Source organism: Engraulis encrasicolus, chromosome 11 (genome assembly GCF_034702125.1).
Source record: "Engraulis encrasicolus isolate BLACKSEA-1 chromosome 11, IST_EnEncr_1.0, whole genome shotgun sequence".
NCBI classification, from domain to species: domain Eukaryota; kingdom Metazoa; phylum Chordata; class Actinopteri; order Clupeiformes; family Engraulidae; genus Engraulis; species Engraulis encrasicolus.
In genome coordinates, this window is record NC_085867.1 from 2,312,719 (window position 1) to 2,328,755 (window position 16,037).

Here is a 16,037-nt window from a genome sequence, read left to right on the forward strand (position 1 = left end):
CTATAGGCTACTCCCATAGCTCTATGTTTCCACAGTCTTGTGTTTTCTCAGGATTTTTCTAATTTCAAATAATTTTTCTCAAAAAAATCATTTCCTACTGACAGGTTAGGGTTAGGGATTGTTTTGGTCTGGGCACAGCTAGTTTTCTTTCATTCATTATATGAATTTTATAGCCTAGCAACCAACTGGAAATGGTATTTCTCAAAAATATGTCTTTAATGACAGGTTAAGGTTAGGGAATGTTTGCTATAGCATTATTTTGTTTAGGATTAGCATTTGGTATGTATTTTCTAGTGATAGAGTTACACAGTGCTGTGGTAATAGCCTATAGAAAGCACTTCCGTGTGCCCATCACGGAAAACAATTCCGTGTCCAGGAGCACGGAAAACAATTCCGTGTCCAGGAGCACGGAATTTTGGCAAAATCCGTGCTCCTGGACACGGATTTCGTGTCCTTAACATCCGTGTCCAGGAGCACGGAATTTTTGGAGATCAGGCTGTCATACTCGTGCACTGTAACAAATAGCTGTTAATTAAGGGCAATTCTGCAAAAGCATTTCAGTTATTTTTTAGAGAAAACAGACAACTACTGTGAAAATATTACTTTGAGTCAAGTATTGAGCATAAACAGTAAGTACTGCACAATAGCAGCATTGGCCGTTGTGGAAGCAACCAAAATATTTTAGGCAGCACCATTGAAACCCTATCATCCTCCACTTGTCCGTGATCGCCATCAAGCTGCAATAGCCTACCACCTGAAGAACGTAAGTCATTCTCACTGGTTAAATATTCTCTGATACTAACAAGCATTAAACAATTTCTAAGGAAACTACAATACTTAAAAAGTGTTTGATGCAGCACATTATGATGATTTTCATCACTATGATTTTGATATGAAAGTGTGAATGGCTGAAACATTTTAAGAATTTGAACACTCTTGCAACAAGCAGCCTCTTCTAAACCAATCTGCTAATCAGTGCCTGGCCTCACCTGAGTAGGGCTGTTATGCCATTATTCAATTAGGGGCGTCACCTGCCAAGGGCCTGATGACTCTGGTCACATGGTACTCTTGCACCTGTATATAAATCTGGACTGTCAACACTTCAGTTGCTTGCCTGCCTGCTGGCTGGCCTGCATGGCACAGCATAGCACTTGCTTGCCTACAAGCTTAATTGCTTACATGCTTGCATACATGCTTGCATACATGCTTGCATACATGCTTGCATACATGCTTGCATACATGCTTGCATACAGGCTTGCATACAGGCTTGCATACAGGCTTGCATACAGGCTTGCATACATGCTTGCATACAGGCTTGCATACAGGCTTGCATACAGGCTTGCATACTTTCCTCTTTGTGAAAGCTTGCTGTATGTGGCAACATTTGTGGCATTGTTGCATATAATGTGCCTGCTGCAAATTAGGCATTGCTTTGAGAGCTAGCTTGTAGTGCTGCTTGTTTGCTGTGCAACTTAGTGCAAATTAATTTTTTAAAGACTGACCAATGCTATATTCATCATTGGCTCATCAAGAGATACAGTAAAAAGCCCACCTCGCACACTATCATTGTAACATAGCACTGCGTACTCTGAAATTGTATTCATGCCCACACTTTCAAAGGACCACCGCCAACCATTTTCTCAATACAGCATAGCGCCATAGTATCATGCTCAAGGCACCCCAGTCATGGTGAACGATGGGAGGGTGGGGTGGTAACATGGCCAGGGTACCACAGTTATGGAGAATGATGGGTGGGGTGGGAAGTTGCCATGGCCATATTCATGAATACAACTATGACCCAGTATTTGCCTGTCAGCACACAGTACAATTCAACTTTTTAACTGAAATGTACTGTTATTTTACTTATACTACTGCATAAATATTGTAGAGCACTTTTAGTTTAACAATACTAATACTGTGAACGTTCTGTAGAGTACTGTTATTTAACAGTTCAATTGCTGCTGAAAAAATGTTATATACTGTGATATATTAAACGGCAATGAGCTGTATTTGATTTTTGGTGTGAAATAACAGTAGAATTACAGGCAAATATAATTGCCAGTAACTGCCGTTATTTTGCAGGGACATTTTCTTAGAGTGTGGTTCAATTTTGCATACACTCTTTCCCATCACTGTTGCCCAAGCCTCTACTGTATATTTATAGTGGGAGCATGTCGCTAAGCTAGTGAAAGTCAATGCATCCGTCTAGCATGCTACATGCTACAGTGATCCATTGACTTTCACTAGCTTAGCTACTCCCTCTTTTAACTTGTCTTAAAGCAAGACAACGCTTAACATGAAAAATACTTTACCACCTTTATAAATCCCAGCCAACGATTTTAACTGTATTAAGCCCCAAAATAGTGGCATATCCCTTTAACACTGGATTTTTTTATTCTTGTCTACTCTCCCTAATGTTGACCTCTCCTTTTGTTTCTGCTCTCCATCTCCAAAGCCTCCTCCATTCTCGTCCTGCATGCTCTCTCTGTGCTCGCTCAAGTGTGCGTTATTGGGGGGATGTCTCCGGGGGGGAGTATGAACATAAAAAGGAATGTAGTTATGACATTGACATTTTCCTTCTAGAGACCAAGGCGCGTGTCCAGGGAGCACTCGTGGCCTAGATAGCGGGAACAAAAGGTTGTTCCTACATATTCATCATGTCCAACTAAGGGGACACAGACACACACAGAGGAAAGCCGCCGCTGGCAAGGCAAAACCTGATGTTAAGAAGACCAAAATCCTGAATTATAACCAGATCTCTCCCCGGCCCCAGCAGCTCCGGTAAAGAGCCGGAATACTCCTTAATCCATCATCATAAACGCATATACCAGAGACGGGGATGACAGGTTGGCCAGAGCGTGCACTCTTGTGGGTGTTTCTCTTTCTTTCTCTCTTTCTCTCTCTCTATTCGTCCCTCTATTATTTTGTGTACAGTAAATCCTTCTTTCTGTCATTCTTCCTCTACCCCCCCCCTTTCACACATCTCTCTCTCTCTCTCTTTCTCTCTCTCTCTTTCTTTCTTTCTCTCTCTTTCTTTCTCTCTCTTTTCACTCTCTCTCTGCCTCGCTCTCTCTCTCCTTCTGTGTACTGTGTATATCCTTCTTTCTGTCATTCTTCCTTTAGCCCAACCCCCAATTTGTTTCGCGCACACACACATCTCTCTCTCTCTCTCTCTCTCTCTCTCTCTCTCTCTCTCTCTCTCTCTCTCTCTCTCTCTCTCTCTCTCTCTCTCTCTCTCATACACACAAACACACACACACACACACACACACACATACACACACATACACACACACACACACACTGTCCAAGCTCAGCTCTCTGTCTGTGTTGTGTTCTTTGAAGAAGAGTATAGCGAGTGGCTTGATTAGCTCATCACGCCACACAGCACAGCACAGCGCAGCCCATCTCTCTGTCACCCGTCTAAGAGGGACCACTTAACAATGCACACACCCTGCCACATGGAAACAGCTCAATTCACCATGATATATAATGCCTCTTAACACCCACGCAATACCTTTCCAAACCCAAAACGCTGACACTGCACACCTGCTTGATAACGATAAGGCCGGGGAAAAGAAGGGGACAGCTCAGCATTATGGGTATTTTTTTTAAGAGTTGGTCACACACACGCAATTCAAATCCTATTTTAATTGGAAACATATAATACAGTCTCGCTGGAGTGTCCCTGGCACTCTGTGGCTAGAACCTGAGAGACTGTATAGGAACATTTGAATTTCTCAGTATTTCATCAGATGACACCCCACGTTTGTGATTGGCTGACAGGATGGGGGGGGGGGGGTGGAGTTAGGATGTACTCATAGAGAAGATGTCTCTGAAGGTAATGTGGGGCAGTGTGTGGGGGGGGGGGCACACACGTGACAAACATACTGTATTTAGACTTGTTAGAATGACTGACAATAATTGATTTGCGATTGAAATCACGTTAGAAATGAATTTAAATCAATTATTCTAGAAGCCCCATAATGCATGCCATACTATCTGAGTTACGCTGTATTGTGATAGTCATTGACAGGTTAATTACCATGGGACTACTCTACTATGACATAACACAGGGCCTTGCCATTCTGGTAACAACAAATGAATAACGCCGTGGTTTAGCGGCTTAAAAAGACAATGCTGCTCCAGAACTATCTATCTATCTATCTATCTATCTATCTATCTATCTATCTATCTATCTATCTATCTATCTATCTATCTATCTATCTATCTATCTATCTATCTATCTATCTATCATATATTGAATGTCACGAATGACAGCACATACAACAGCAGAGTTTTCAAAATACAGCAGTTTCAGTCACTTTCAGACTGAGGGCTCCCCTCCACCCCAATCCCTTAAAAACAACCTCAAAGAGACCACCCAGCCTTTGGTGCGCCAAGCAACCGCATCTTGCACCAAGCAACGGCCTCTTCTTCAACATGTTTAGCACTGGTGTATTGTTGAATGGTAACAAAAGAAGTAGTAGTAGTACACAGTGGCAGAACAATAGCACACAGGACCCTAGGGCAAGACACAGGGTGTGTGTGTCTGTGTGTGGGGTGGGGGGGGGGTGGTGTCATGTTTATTAGAAGTCTGGGAGGACCGCGCCAACCCCCCCACCCCACCCCCCGTCCTCGCTGGAAGCTATACCCTTTGACGAACCACACACTGAGAAACACTGAAGTGTAGCTCTATCATTAGCACTGAAGTGTACAGTAGCTACTCATTATAGCTACAGTCAGGAGTGGAGGCATGGAGGCATGGATGGATGGCTCCACTCGACTTGCCTGTTCCAACAGCAGGGGTAGCTAATGAAGGCAGGTCCATCTGATCTGAGCTAAATCAGAGCATGACCCAGAGGCTGTGGAGTGTGTAGTGGGGAGGGATGGAGAGATGGAGAGATGGAGAGATGGAGAGATGGAGAGATGGAGAGATGGAGAGATGGAGGGATGGAGAGATGGAGAGATGGAGAGATGGAGGGATGGAGGGATGGAGGGTTACAGAGGTGGAGGGATGGAGGGATGGAGAGATGGAGAGATGGAGAGGTGGAGAGATGGAGGGATGGAGAGCTGGAGGGATGATGTGGGGACAGATAGAGGGATGGAGGGAGGGGGGGATGGAGGGAGGGGGGGATGGAGGGGGGGATGGAGGGGGGGGGGATGGAGAGGGGGTTATGTGGGGAGAGGGAGGAATGGAGGGAAGAGGGACGGAGGGATGGAGGGAGGGATGGAGGGGGGGAGGGATGGAGGGGGGGGGGATGGAGGGGGGGATGGAGGGGGGATGGAGGGAGGGGGGGGATGGAGGGGGGGTTATGAGGGGAGATGGAGGAATGGAGGGAGGGAGGGTGGAGGGAGGGGGGAGGGGGGGATGGAGGGAGGGGGAGGGATGGAGGGGGGGATGGAGAGGGGAGGGATGGAGGGGGGGATGGAGGAATGGAGGGAGGGTGGAGGGAGGGGGGAGGGATGGAGAGGGGGTGATGTGGGGGGAGATGGAGGGATGGAGAGATGGAGGGAAGGAGGGAGGGGGGAGGGATGGAGGGGGGAGGGGGGGGTGACGAGGTGGGGGGAGATGGTGGGACGGGGGGGGGTGACGAGGGGGGAATGATGCTGTGCTGTCTGTGATGCGATGTGCTGCGCTGCGCTGCGCTGTACTGTCCTGGTCACGTTTCCACTCTGGCTGTCAAGTCAGCTCGCCTCAGCCCTCAGCCCTCAGCCTCAGCCTCTAGCGCAGGGCACAAGTGGCCCAGTGCCATCACACAACATGGCCTAGCCTGACTCAACCAGCCGTCAGGAGCAACAGTGTGTGTGTGTGTGTGTGTGTGTGTGAGCGCACGCACGACACAAGTGGCCCAGTGCCATAGCACAACATGGCCTGACTCAACCAGCCGTCAGGACCAACAACAGCAGTAGTAACAGACAGTGGTCAGCAACACTAAGCATTACATATATACTGTACATACATACTTGTACATATATACTATATAGTGCTGCACTGTGTGTATGTATGGTACTGTATGTATACACACAGTACGGCGCTCACAACAGCCATTGTAAACAACAGCAATACCAGAAGACAGTGGCCAAAGACAGAAGTGGGTGTGTTTGTGTGTGTGTGTGTGTGTGTGTGTGTGTGTGTGTGTGTGTGTGTGTGTGTGTGTGTGTGTGTGTGTGTGTGTGTGTGTGTGTGTGTGTGCGTGTTTGTGTTTTTGTGTGTGTGCGTGCGTGTGTGTGTAGAGTAGTAGAGTAACTTTATTGATCCCCAGGGGGAAATTCAGGATGGGGGATGATGTGGGGACAGATGGAGGGATGGATCCCTGTGTGCGTGTGCGTGCGTATGCGTGCGTTCTCTACTTCACCTCACACTTGTCTTCTTCATTTTACACTCTCGTCTCGTGGCCTCCTTGCGGCTCCTCTGCTGTTGCTCTGAATCTTTAATGTAATGTTGCATTTTGATAATGACTGCCAGTAATGACCATTAGGCTAAGGGCCGCCCGCTGACAGCTTTGGCTGGGCCCATGACAAAAGACATCTGAAAGGGCCCCAAAACCCAATACATACAGTGTAATGAGGATCCAATTATGGGCCCCCTCTCCCTGCCTGGGCCCGGGACAACTGACCCCTTTGTCCCCCCCTGGCTGCCAGTTTCCCTGATTACGCTAGTACAGTAGGCAATGAGCATTATGGCGCCAGCCAGGCATGAGTCAACAACAACCATTATAGATGATAGTGGTCAGCGAAGACTTGAAGACTCTTGTTTTATTACATTGCACATAGCTGATGCTTTTTTAGCCAAAGTGACTTACAGCTATTTGACAGGGTATTGGTTAAAGTCCCTGTAGCAGTGTGGGGTTAGGTGCCTTGGTACAGGGTATTGGTTACAGTCCCTGGAGCAGTGTGGGGTTAGGTGCCTTGGTACAGGGTATTGGTTACAGTCCCTGGAGCAGTGTGGGGTTAGGTGCCTTGGTACAGGGTATTGGTTACAGTCCTTGGAGCAGTGTGGGGTTAGGCGCCTTACTCAAGGGGAACTCAGCCATGGAGTGAGATAGGGAGTGGACGGGGTGGGATTTGAACTGGCAACCCTCTGATCTAAAGCCCATCTCCTTAACCACTATAGGCCACGGCTGCCCCATCTTGTCAACATTAATCCGACATAATTAATGTCAAACAACAATAAGTGTTATTGATACCCTGGTCATTAGTGGTGTGGATTGGCACTGCCCTCACAGTCCGATTCGATCACGATTCGGGAGGTAGCGACTCGATTCGATTCTATGCGATCCGATCCAATTCTACAATCCATTGCAATGCATTACATTTCTACTGAAAGCAAAGCAAATGTTTAATCAGTCATGATGAGGCAATACAAGTAGTCAGATACTGAGCAACAATGTATTGGCTGTTTTCTGTATCAGTCTGTATCAGTCTGTATCAGTCTTACAATGTTTTGAAGTGTTTTTATTTAATTTAACATTCATTTGCTCCCGAAATATCCATGGAAGTAATTGAAACTTAAAAAAATTGCCGATTCGATCCTGGAACTTGCCGGATCGATTCTGGATCGTCCATGCCCCGCATTGGATTGCATCGCCGAATCGATCATTGTTGACACCACTACTGGTCATCACGGTCATCATAAGCACATCCAAACAAATGCAGTAAGTGACCATCATCAATATCTGGTCAGCAATTGGCATAATCGCTGGTCAACACTGGCCAGCAAATGACCATTGCATTCAGTATTATGATGGCAAGCAATGCCTGTATTTGACATGTCATTAAGCACCATTATAAACATAAATGCACCGGTCAGGAGTGACTATAATTGACATTGTCATCATTCATAGCTAATATTACCCTAATATACCCATGTATGGGTCATCATTGATTGATCATTAAGAACAGATCATCTACCATCATGAATACATTAGCCAAGCATGTTGTTCAATTAGAGATACACTAAGTCAACAATGGGCCATGATGGATACAGCGTTTACCAATGGCCATAATAGATGCATCTGTCGATATGAGCCGTAATAAAGCACGTTGGCCAACAGTGACGACCATAAACATGCTGTGGTGAACAGGGCTGCCAACAAGGGGGGGGGCAAAGGGGACGGTTGTCCCGGGCCCAGGGATATAGGAGGGGGCCCAGACCTGGGTCCTTATTTACATTGTATGCATTTGACTGGGCCCTGGTGGGGGGGCCCTTTCAGACAACTTTGTCCTGGGCCCAACCCAAGCTGTCAGCGGCCCTGGTGCTGCCCGTTAATAGGGGGCAATAAAGTGGCTACAGCAGCCAGTCGGTGGCAACCAAGACTGACCAATGGGGTGCAAGCAGTGTTGCCAGATTGGGCGGTTTCTCGCCCAATTGTGGCTGCTTATGGATGGCCGTTTGCAGGTAAAAATTGTATTTGGGGTGGGTTTTTCTGCCGATTTATGGCCTTACAAATTGATAGAATTTAGTTCACATTGGGCGGGATTCAGTGATCCCCCCAGACGGGTTAATTTTTGATAATTTTTGGGCTGGAAATTATCAGTCTCATCTGGCAACCCTGGGTGCAAGGCAGCCATTCCTTCGAACTTGCATCCTTTCCTCTGTCCTCTGTCCTTGTTGTCAATTTTAAGAAAGTCGTTTATACTATATATTGGACAATCATTTTACATATCAAATAAAATGTGTAAGGCCTATCTGAAAAATAACACTTGATGTCAAATCAGCTTTGAAATATAGGCCTCATGTGCCAAGAGGGTTATTTTATTTTCCACCTGTGTAATTTGGATATTCAACAATGAATGATTAAGTCACTCTGGTTAAGTCACTCTGGTTAAGCGTCTGCCAAATGCAATGTAATGTAATGCCCAATATGAAGCTGACTTTACCCACGTCAACAACGACAACGAGGACAGAGGGCAGAGGACAGAGGGCAGAGGAAAGGATGCATGTTTGGTGAAATGAGTTGCACCCATGCTGTCTACACACTGGCTGGTCCTCACAATAGCAGTACAGTAGAGCCTCCTCTTCTAACCAACACACACACACCATGGCCGGCCCCGCCGAGGCTCAACCGGCTGGGCACTCGACGTCTACACCGGCGAGTCGGGTTTGATTCCGGCCCGCTGTCATTGGCCGAGCCTTCTCCGTCTCTTTCTCCTTACTCATTTCCTGGCATAAAAAAGCCAAAAATAAATATATAAAAGAACAAAAAAACACTACACATCAGCTTCACTCCAGGGCTCTCAGCTGGTCATTATGTATGCCACAATACACACACACACACACACACACACACACACACACACACACACACACACACACACACACACACACACACACACACACACACACACACACACACACACACACACACAGACCACCACCACCACCAAAGGGTTAAGCTATCTCTCTCTCTCTCTCTCTCTCTCTCTCTCTCTCTCTCTCTCTCTCTCTCTCTCTCTCTCTCTGACACACACGCACAAAAGCAAAACACCTACACACAACACGCACACCCACTCACTCGCTCTCACACGTGCACCCACTCACGCGCACACCCACTCACACGCACACCCACTCTCACTCACTCACACACATTAGCCATTATCCCCACCCACTTACCCATCCTCAGCATCAGCACCAATCCCACAACACACACACACACACACACACACACACACACACACACACACACACACACACACACACACACACACACACACACACACACACACACGCACACACACACACACACACACACACGCCCTGCTCCCTCCAGTCCTCCTCACTCCACTCCACCTGCCCTGGGGCTGATTTACACATCATCTCTGGCCCCCCCCCCCCAACCCCCCCCCCCCCCCCCCCCCCCCCCCCCCCCCCCCCCCCCCCCCCCCCACTCCCACACATGCCATTAGTAGCGAGTGCCCAGAGGGTCATCGTGCTCTCCCTCTGCCCTGCCCTCCTCTCCCCTCCGGTCGTAATGGCAGTAGCCTCTCAATGACCACGGTTGAGATCCCACTGACTGTGTGTTAATTTGTAGGCTACAACATTAGCCTACTGTATCATCCTGGCAGGGCAACAGATCACTACTTTGGCCGAAAGCACGTTTAGCATTGTCTAAGTGAAAGCTCACTTGTCTTTTTAATGGCTTTAATTATTAATCAGCCGGTTATTAATCAGCCGTATTGATCTTTCATGCTGTTCTCATAAGGTAATGGTTTAATGTCTTAACTGGCGAGACACAACACACAAAGGAACTGAAGTTATGATATCAGCGCAACCTGAGAAGTATAGGCAAGTAGCCTATTCCAGTTTAGAATCACGTGTATTTGGAGAGACATGACTCCCGTTTACGCGCTCGGTAAAACAAAGACTTCAGCCACCCATGTTCAAACGTGCATCGACGCTCATCAGGGCGCGTGGAGCCAACAACTCAATGTAATTACAAAGCGCTAACAGAAAGTTCCTACTAACAGGGCGCTTAACCCTTTCTCACAGACACCCAAGCGCTGGTCAGTCAAGAGCACAACCCCGCCAGAACAGCTGCTATGCAAAAGAACAGCGAGCGTCTAACACCTTACCGTCTAAACCCCTGAAACGAGGACGGCCAAGACATCCTGGATTTCTTCAATCCCGGTCGATGTCCGGTATCCACAGCTGTGTATGTCGAATCCATGATGTAGCCGACCTGCTCAGGTTTTCCCCTCTTTGTCGGCTAAACCGTTCTTTCTCTCTCTCTTTCCCCTTTCGCTCTCTCTCCCTCTCGCTTTCTTCTTTTCTCTAAGCGCGCTGTATAGTCCGCGATATGAGCAGATCCGGTGTGGGGAATTTGAGCTCGGCTGCTGATGCTGCAGTCGCTCTCCGCTTTCTGCTCCTCGCTCGCTCGCTCGCTCGCTCAGTGCCCACTGCCGTTGCCGCTGCCGGGCTGAGGATGCTGTGGCGCGATGGGTGTGCAGCCTCACCCCCCCCGCCCCCTATCTGATTATGCCAGAGTTCGCACAATTCGCCATCAGATAGATCGCATACTCTAGCTGTCAACGATTTTTGTTGGTGTGGACTTCTCAATGGACATTTCAAATACATTTTAACTGAGGGAACACAACAGACTCATCCCAGTTCCTTTCAAAACGATTAGTAACAAACTGAGTCATGTAGCCTAGTCCGTCACATCAATACAAAGTCAGGTCACAATTACAGAGAGAACATTCTGTGTTGAGGTTCTTCAGCGAATTATAGGCCTGATTAATGCCTCATGACCACAGAGACAGATCACATTCTTTCATGTGTGGAAACATAAAGGCTTATTCTTCCCTTCCCTAAATGGCCTGCCTGAATTAGCTTTTTTAATTAACTTCGTGCACATGCTATATAGAAGGTAGTACTGCACAGAGTCCAGACAACATAAACTCATTTCACACTGAAAAGCCTGGCCACTAGTCCACACACAGTCAATTGAATATTTCCTGCTTTGTCCCGCTGTCCATTGTCTTGAGGGGGCCTGGCCAAATTGTCCCCACCCAATAATGGCATCCTATTGCCCCGCCCCCTTTTCCTACTGTACCATGTGGTATAGGGTACATCTTGCTCAGAGGGATCAGTGCTAGTGTAGTGTACAGATACATGCAGGAGGTATTGAAGACCACTGTGTGTGTGTGTGTGCGTGCGTGCGTGCGTGTGCGTGTGCGTGCGCGTGCGTGCGTGTGTGTTTGTGTCTGTGTCTGTGTCTGTGTCTCTGTTTGTGTGAGAGTGTGTGTGTGTGTGTCTGTGCGGGCACGCGCGTGCGTGCGTGCGTGCATGCGTGTGTGTGCGCGCGTGTGTGCGTGTGTGTGTGTGTGTGTGTGTGTGTGTGTGTGTGTGTGTGTGTGTGTGTGTGTGTGTGTGTGTGTGTGTGTGTGTGTGTGTGAGTGTGTGTGTGAAGTTGAGGGCAAACGCTGCCAAATACATGTTTTTTTCCACTCCTCTGTGTGCAGTTGTGTTTTATATTCCCCTGGGATTTGTTGTGCAGTTCCTTTATTATTGCTGGCACAGCACTCCGGTTTAGATAAAGAAGAAAAGTGCGAACTCAGCCAGAGAATTAAACATGCACTCGAGATAATTAAGTAGAACTTGTCTGATTTGTAAGATTTTACTACTGAGTGATGCTCCCACGCAGCTCACAGCAGTACCTTCAAATGCAGTACAGTACACAAGCAATGTTGCTAGATGTAACTGATAAAATCCCGCCCCAAAGGTGCTCAAAAACTGCCAGGATGCGCTAAATTCAGCCCATTTTCAACAAATCGCATTGGTTTCTATGGGCATAAAACTGCAGGAAAAAAAAACGCCAAATGGCAGACGGTCATCCCAAGCAGCCCAATTAATCTAGCAACACTACACAAGCCAATAATATGTGAGCATTTTGGCACTTGCACCAGTGAGCAATTAAGTTGTTCCTGAAAAGAAGAGCCCACTTATTTTTGCACCATGGTCAAAATCAACATTTAGCGAAAGTGAGTAGTTACCCTGTTGGGACTTGGACCCGGACCTTCTGGGGTACCAAGATGGTTGCCTGATTATCATCGACTTTCAAATCTCGTACCGAGACTGGTTGGTCTGACCAAGAAGATAACGAATAACGTTTCCCAAACGGTTAACCCTTCTAAGTCCCAACAGAACATTTCTGCTTAAACCATGTCACTGCCTTGAACACGTCTCTACGACAGGGCCGTTGGAGCTGCTCAAAGTTGATTGCTTCTCGACAAAGTGGGTCAAGTTCCCAATTTCTCCAGAGCTCAGAAACGATATATGTATTGCTCCTGGCCTGACTAGGTGTTGCATCACTAGGAGGGCGTGGCCTGGCTACCAAGATGGGGCTGTGACAGTCTGGTGTGACAGTCAGAGCAGACCCACCAACCGTAGCGATGGTCACTCATCACACTTTCCAATGTATACTCATGAACGGCGGGACGTTTTCCATGTGTGTTACGCCCATTTGTGGGGGAAAACAACCAATGCAAGTCAATTGGTGATGTTGGGGTTTAATAAACGAAAGATACGGACCTGTAGACTAGCGTTGTTCACGCGCAACATGCCGAAAACGTGTTGTGTTGCCGGCTGTTCAAATAATATAGCCAAACAGTCATGGCTGAAGCATGGAATGTGTTCATTTAGGTTAGCCGATGTAGCATGTAAGTCAATGAGACATTCGGTTTGTTTTCACCCATAAAGCGCCGTAACGCACATTTAAGAGCAAAGTACCCGGATGGCCGTTCATGAGTATCTGTACCAGGGTTGCCAGATGAGGCTGATGATTTCCAGCCCAAAAAATGCCCAAAACCCGCCTAGAAACACAAACTCCTGCCCAATTCTATTGATTTCTATGGCAAAAATTGGGCAGGTTTTTCTGCTAAATGCCATTTTTACCCGCACACAGCCATCCTAAGCAGCCCAATTGGGCGGGAAACAGCCCAATCTGGCAACACTACCAAGGAGGCGAGGGAGGGAGCACATGTGAATACTGTGATAAAGGCAGCTCAGCTCAGACAAGCTGTAGCTGAGGTGAAGAGAAGGAACTGAGATCTGGACACCAGAGTGAAGCCCCATAATGCACCTGTAGTGTTCCGCCAGTGGAACGCTGTAATAGACATTGAAAAAGGAAGTGAAAGCCCACCTGGGAAACTCCAACTCTCATTGTCATTGTGACACAGCACTCCACAGCACACAAGTGCACACAACGAAAATTGCATTTATGCCTCACCCGTGCAAGGGGGCAGCCCTCAATGGCGCCCCAAGGGAGCAGTGCGGCGGTGTGGTACCATGCTCAGGGTACCTCTGTCATGGAGGAGGATGGGGGAGAGCACTGGTTAACTACTCCCACCAACCTAATGGGTCGGGAGTTGAACCGGAAACTTTGGGCCACAAGTCTGACGCCCTAACCACTTACCCATGACTGCCCAAGTTAATTACCATAGTACTTCATTACTATGAAATAACGTAAGGCCTTTAGTAATGCACTACGACTTGATCACTGCTATTCTCCTAACAGCAAATTTGTAAAACCGTGTCTTAACGGGTAAAAATGGTTGTATGCCTCACCTGTTCATGTCGGCTGCTGAGGTGATGTTGATGAGTGGAGGAGGGTGGAGGGCCAGGCTGGTGGGCCGTTTGGGTTTGGGGAGCGTATGGGAACCACCACCACCCCCACCCACACCCCCACCCCAGTCGCTCTGCTGCTCCGCCTGCCTCAAGGCCAGCGGGGGCAAGTGGACGGTGCGGAGTGAGGGCCTCCGCCCAACCACCCCCATCCCTACTGGCACCCCCACTCCCACCCCCACCGCGGTTGGCACCACGCTGGCATCACTATCCATGCATGCTGCTGCTGCAGGTGCCACCATCGGCCCGTCTGCAAACGGGGACGGGGGCGCGGGCCTGAAGTCGTAGATGGGGTTGGCATCTGGGCTGGGTTTGCAGGGCTCTTTATGGCCTGGCACCTGTGATGCGCCCGCTGCTGTGCCCGCTCCTGTGCCCGCTCCCGCTGCTGCTGCTGCTGCTGCGGCTCCCGGTCGAGGGATGGTCTCAGGGCTGCGCTCACGCACCTGCTCGCATGCACGCACATGGACGAATGCACGCATGAACACACATGCACGCATGCACGCACACACGCACGCACGCACGCACGCACGCACACACACGTCCGAATATGCACACACATACAGTAATGTATGTGCACACACACACACACACACACACACACACAAAATGAAGAAAGAAATGGCAGCAGTGAGAGGTATTCAGTAATCAGTCAGTGACTGGCATGAGATGTAGAGGCATTAAAGGGGTTGGCATTCATATTCACACGCACACACGCACACACACACACACACACACACACACACACACACACACACACACACACACACACACACACACACACACACAGAGTGAGAGGCATTAAAGAGTTGGCATTCACAGGAGGGGCAGGCGGTGACAGGAATCCTCACAAGTGCTTAGCAGCGTTCGCTTGTTGTCCATGTCCCATTCCACCATGCACACTTACTCACTGTTTATACGGCCGTATAAATCAGTGGTGTGGTCTACTTTTTTATGGTGGGTATACTGTATATTTGAGTATTTTTTGAAGTGGGTATACTGTATATATTTGTGCTATTCAAAACAATGGATCAATCAATTTTAAGTGGGTATACTGAAATCCCTGACATTTAGAAGTGGGTATACTCCGTATACCCGCGTTCTACGTAGACTACACCACTGGTATAAATGCAAAGTACAGTAACTTACAGAGAAAAACTCCTTTATTGTCCGACTTCTGAGTCACCCCAGAGTCAGCCAGTCAGAAAAGAAAATTCTGTCTCAAATCAGATAACAATAAAGCATTTGAGCTTTTAGGGTCAAAATAGGTCATATTATAGATTTTTGTTGAATGCTTCGTTGTGTCTCTCAATGCCTGGTAGACCGGCCTTGACTGAAAATGCTCGGCCTGATTTTTCAACCCATTACAGCCCTTTATACATGTAGCCTATGCATATCTTTTATAGAGAACAAGCACACACAACACGTAAAGCTAAAAGAAATCTAATGTCACTTGTTCAAAAGTTATGGGACAATTGAAAGAATAAGCAATGGAAAAGCTAGGCTAGTGTAAAAAAAAACAAGGGACAGGATCTAGTACCTGACTTATACTGTATATGATGTGTGTGCTGGGAGGGGTGGCTGGAGGGAGGGGATATGTGCAATGCTTTTATGTGTATTTATGTTTTTTAGTGTGTGAGTTTTTTAATGGAGTGAATGTACATTTATGTTTTTATGGTGAGACGAAAGATACATTTCATGCGTGCATGACAAATAAAGTAAATATTCTATTCATTTAAAAAAAATCTGTGATGGATACACACATGGATGGACAAACCGTACACCACTGGCATAGGCGGGAGCTCTCTCCACGTCTCCAGCATCATCACCATCTCCCTAATGAAACCCTTCAGCAGTGCATATAACCCATCCCACTGTGCCATCAGCAGTGCATCTAGACCAGGGGTTCCCAACC

General features: G+C 47.6%; 1 protein-coding gene across 1 annotated transcript in view; it reads right to left on the reverse strand.

Moving 5' to 3' along the window:
- The window catches only part of LOC134458648 (3',5'-cyclic-AMP phosphodiesterase 4D-like), a 156,998-nt gene that overhangs the window by 81,019 nt on the left and 59,942 nt on the right, over window positions 1-16,037 (reverse strand). The window contains exon 4 of the mRNA XM_063211077.1: window positions 14,069-14,568. Within this exon, the coding sequence (XP_063067147.1) occupies window positions 14,069-14,568 (500 nt within the window). The remainder of the gene's footprint in view (window positions 1-14,068; window positions 14,569-16,037) is intronic.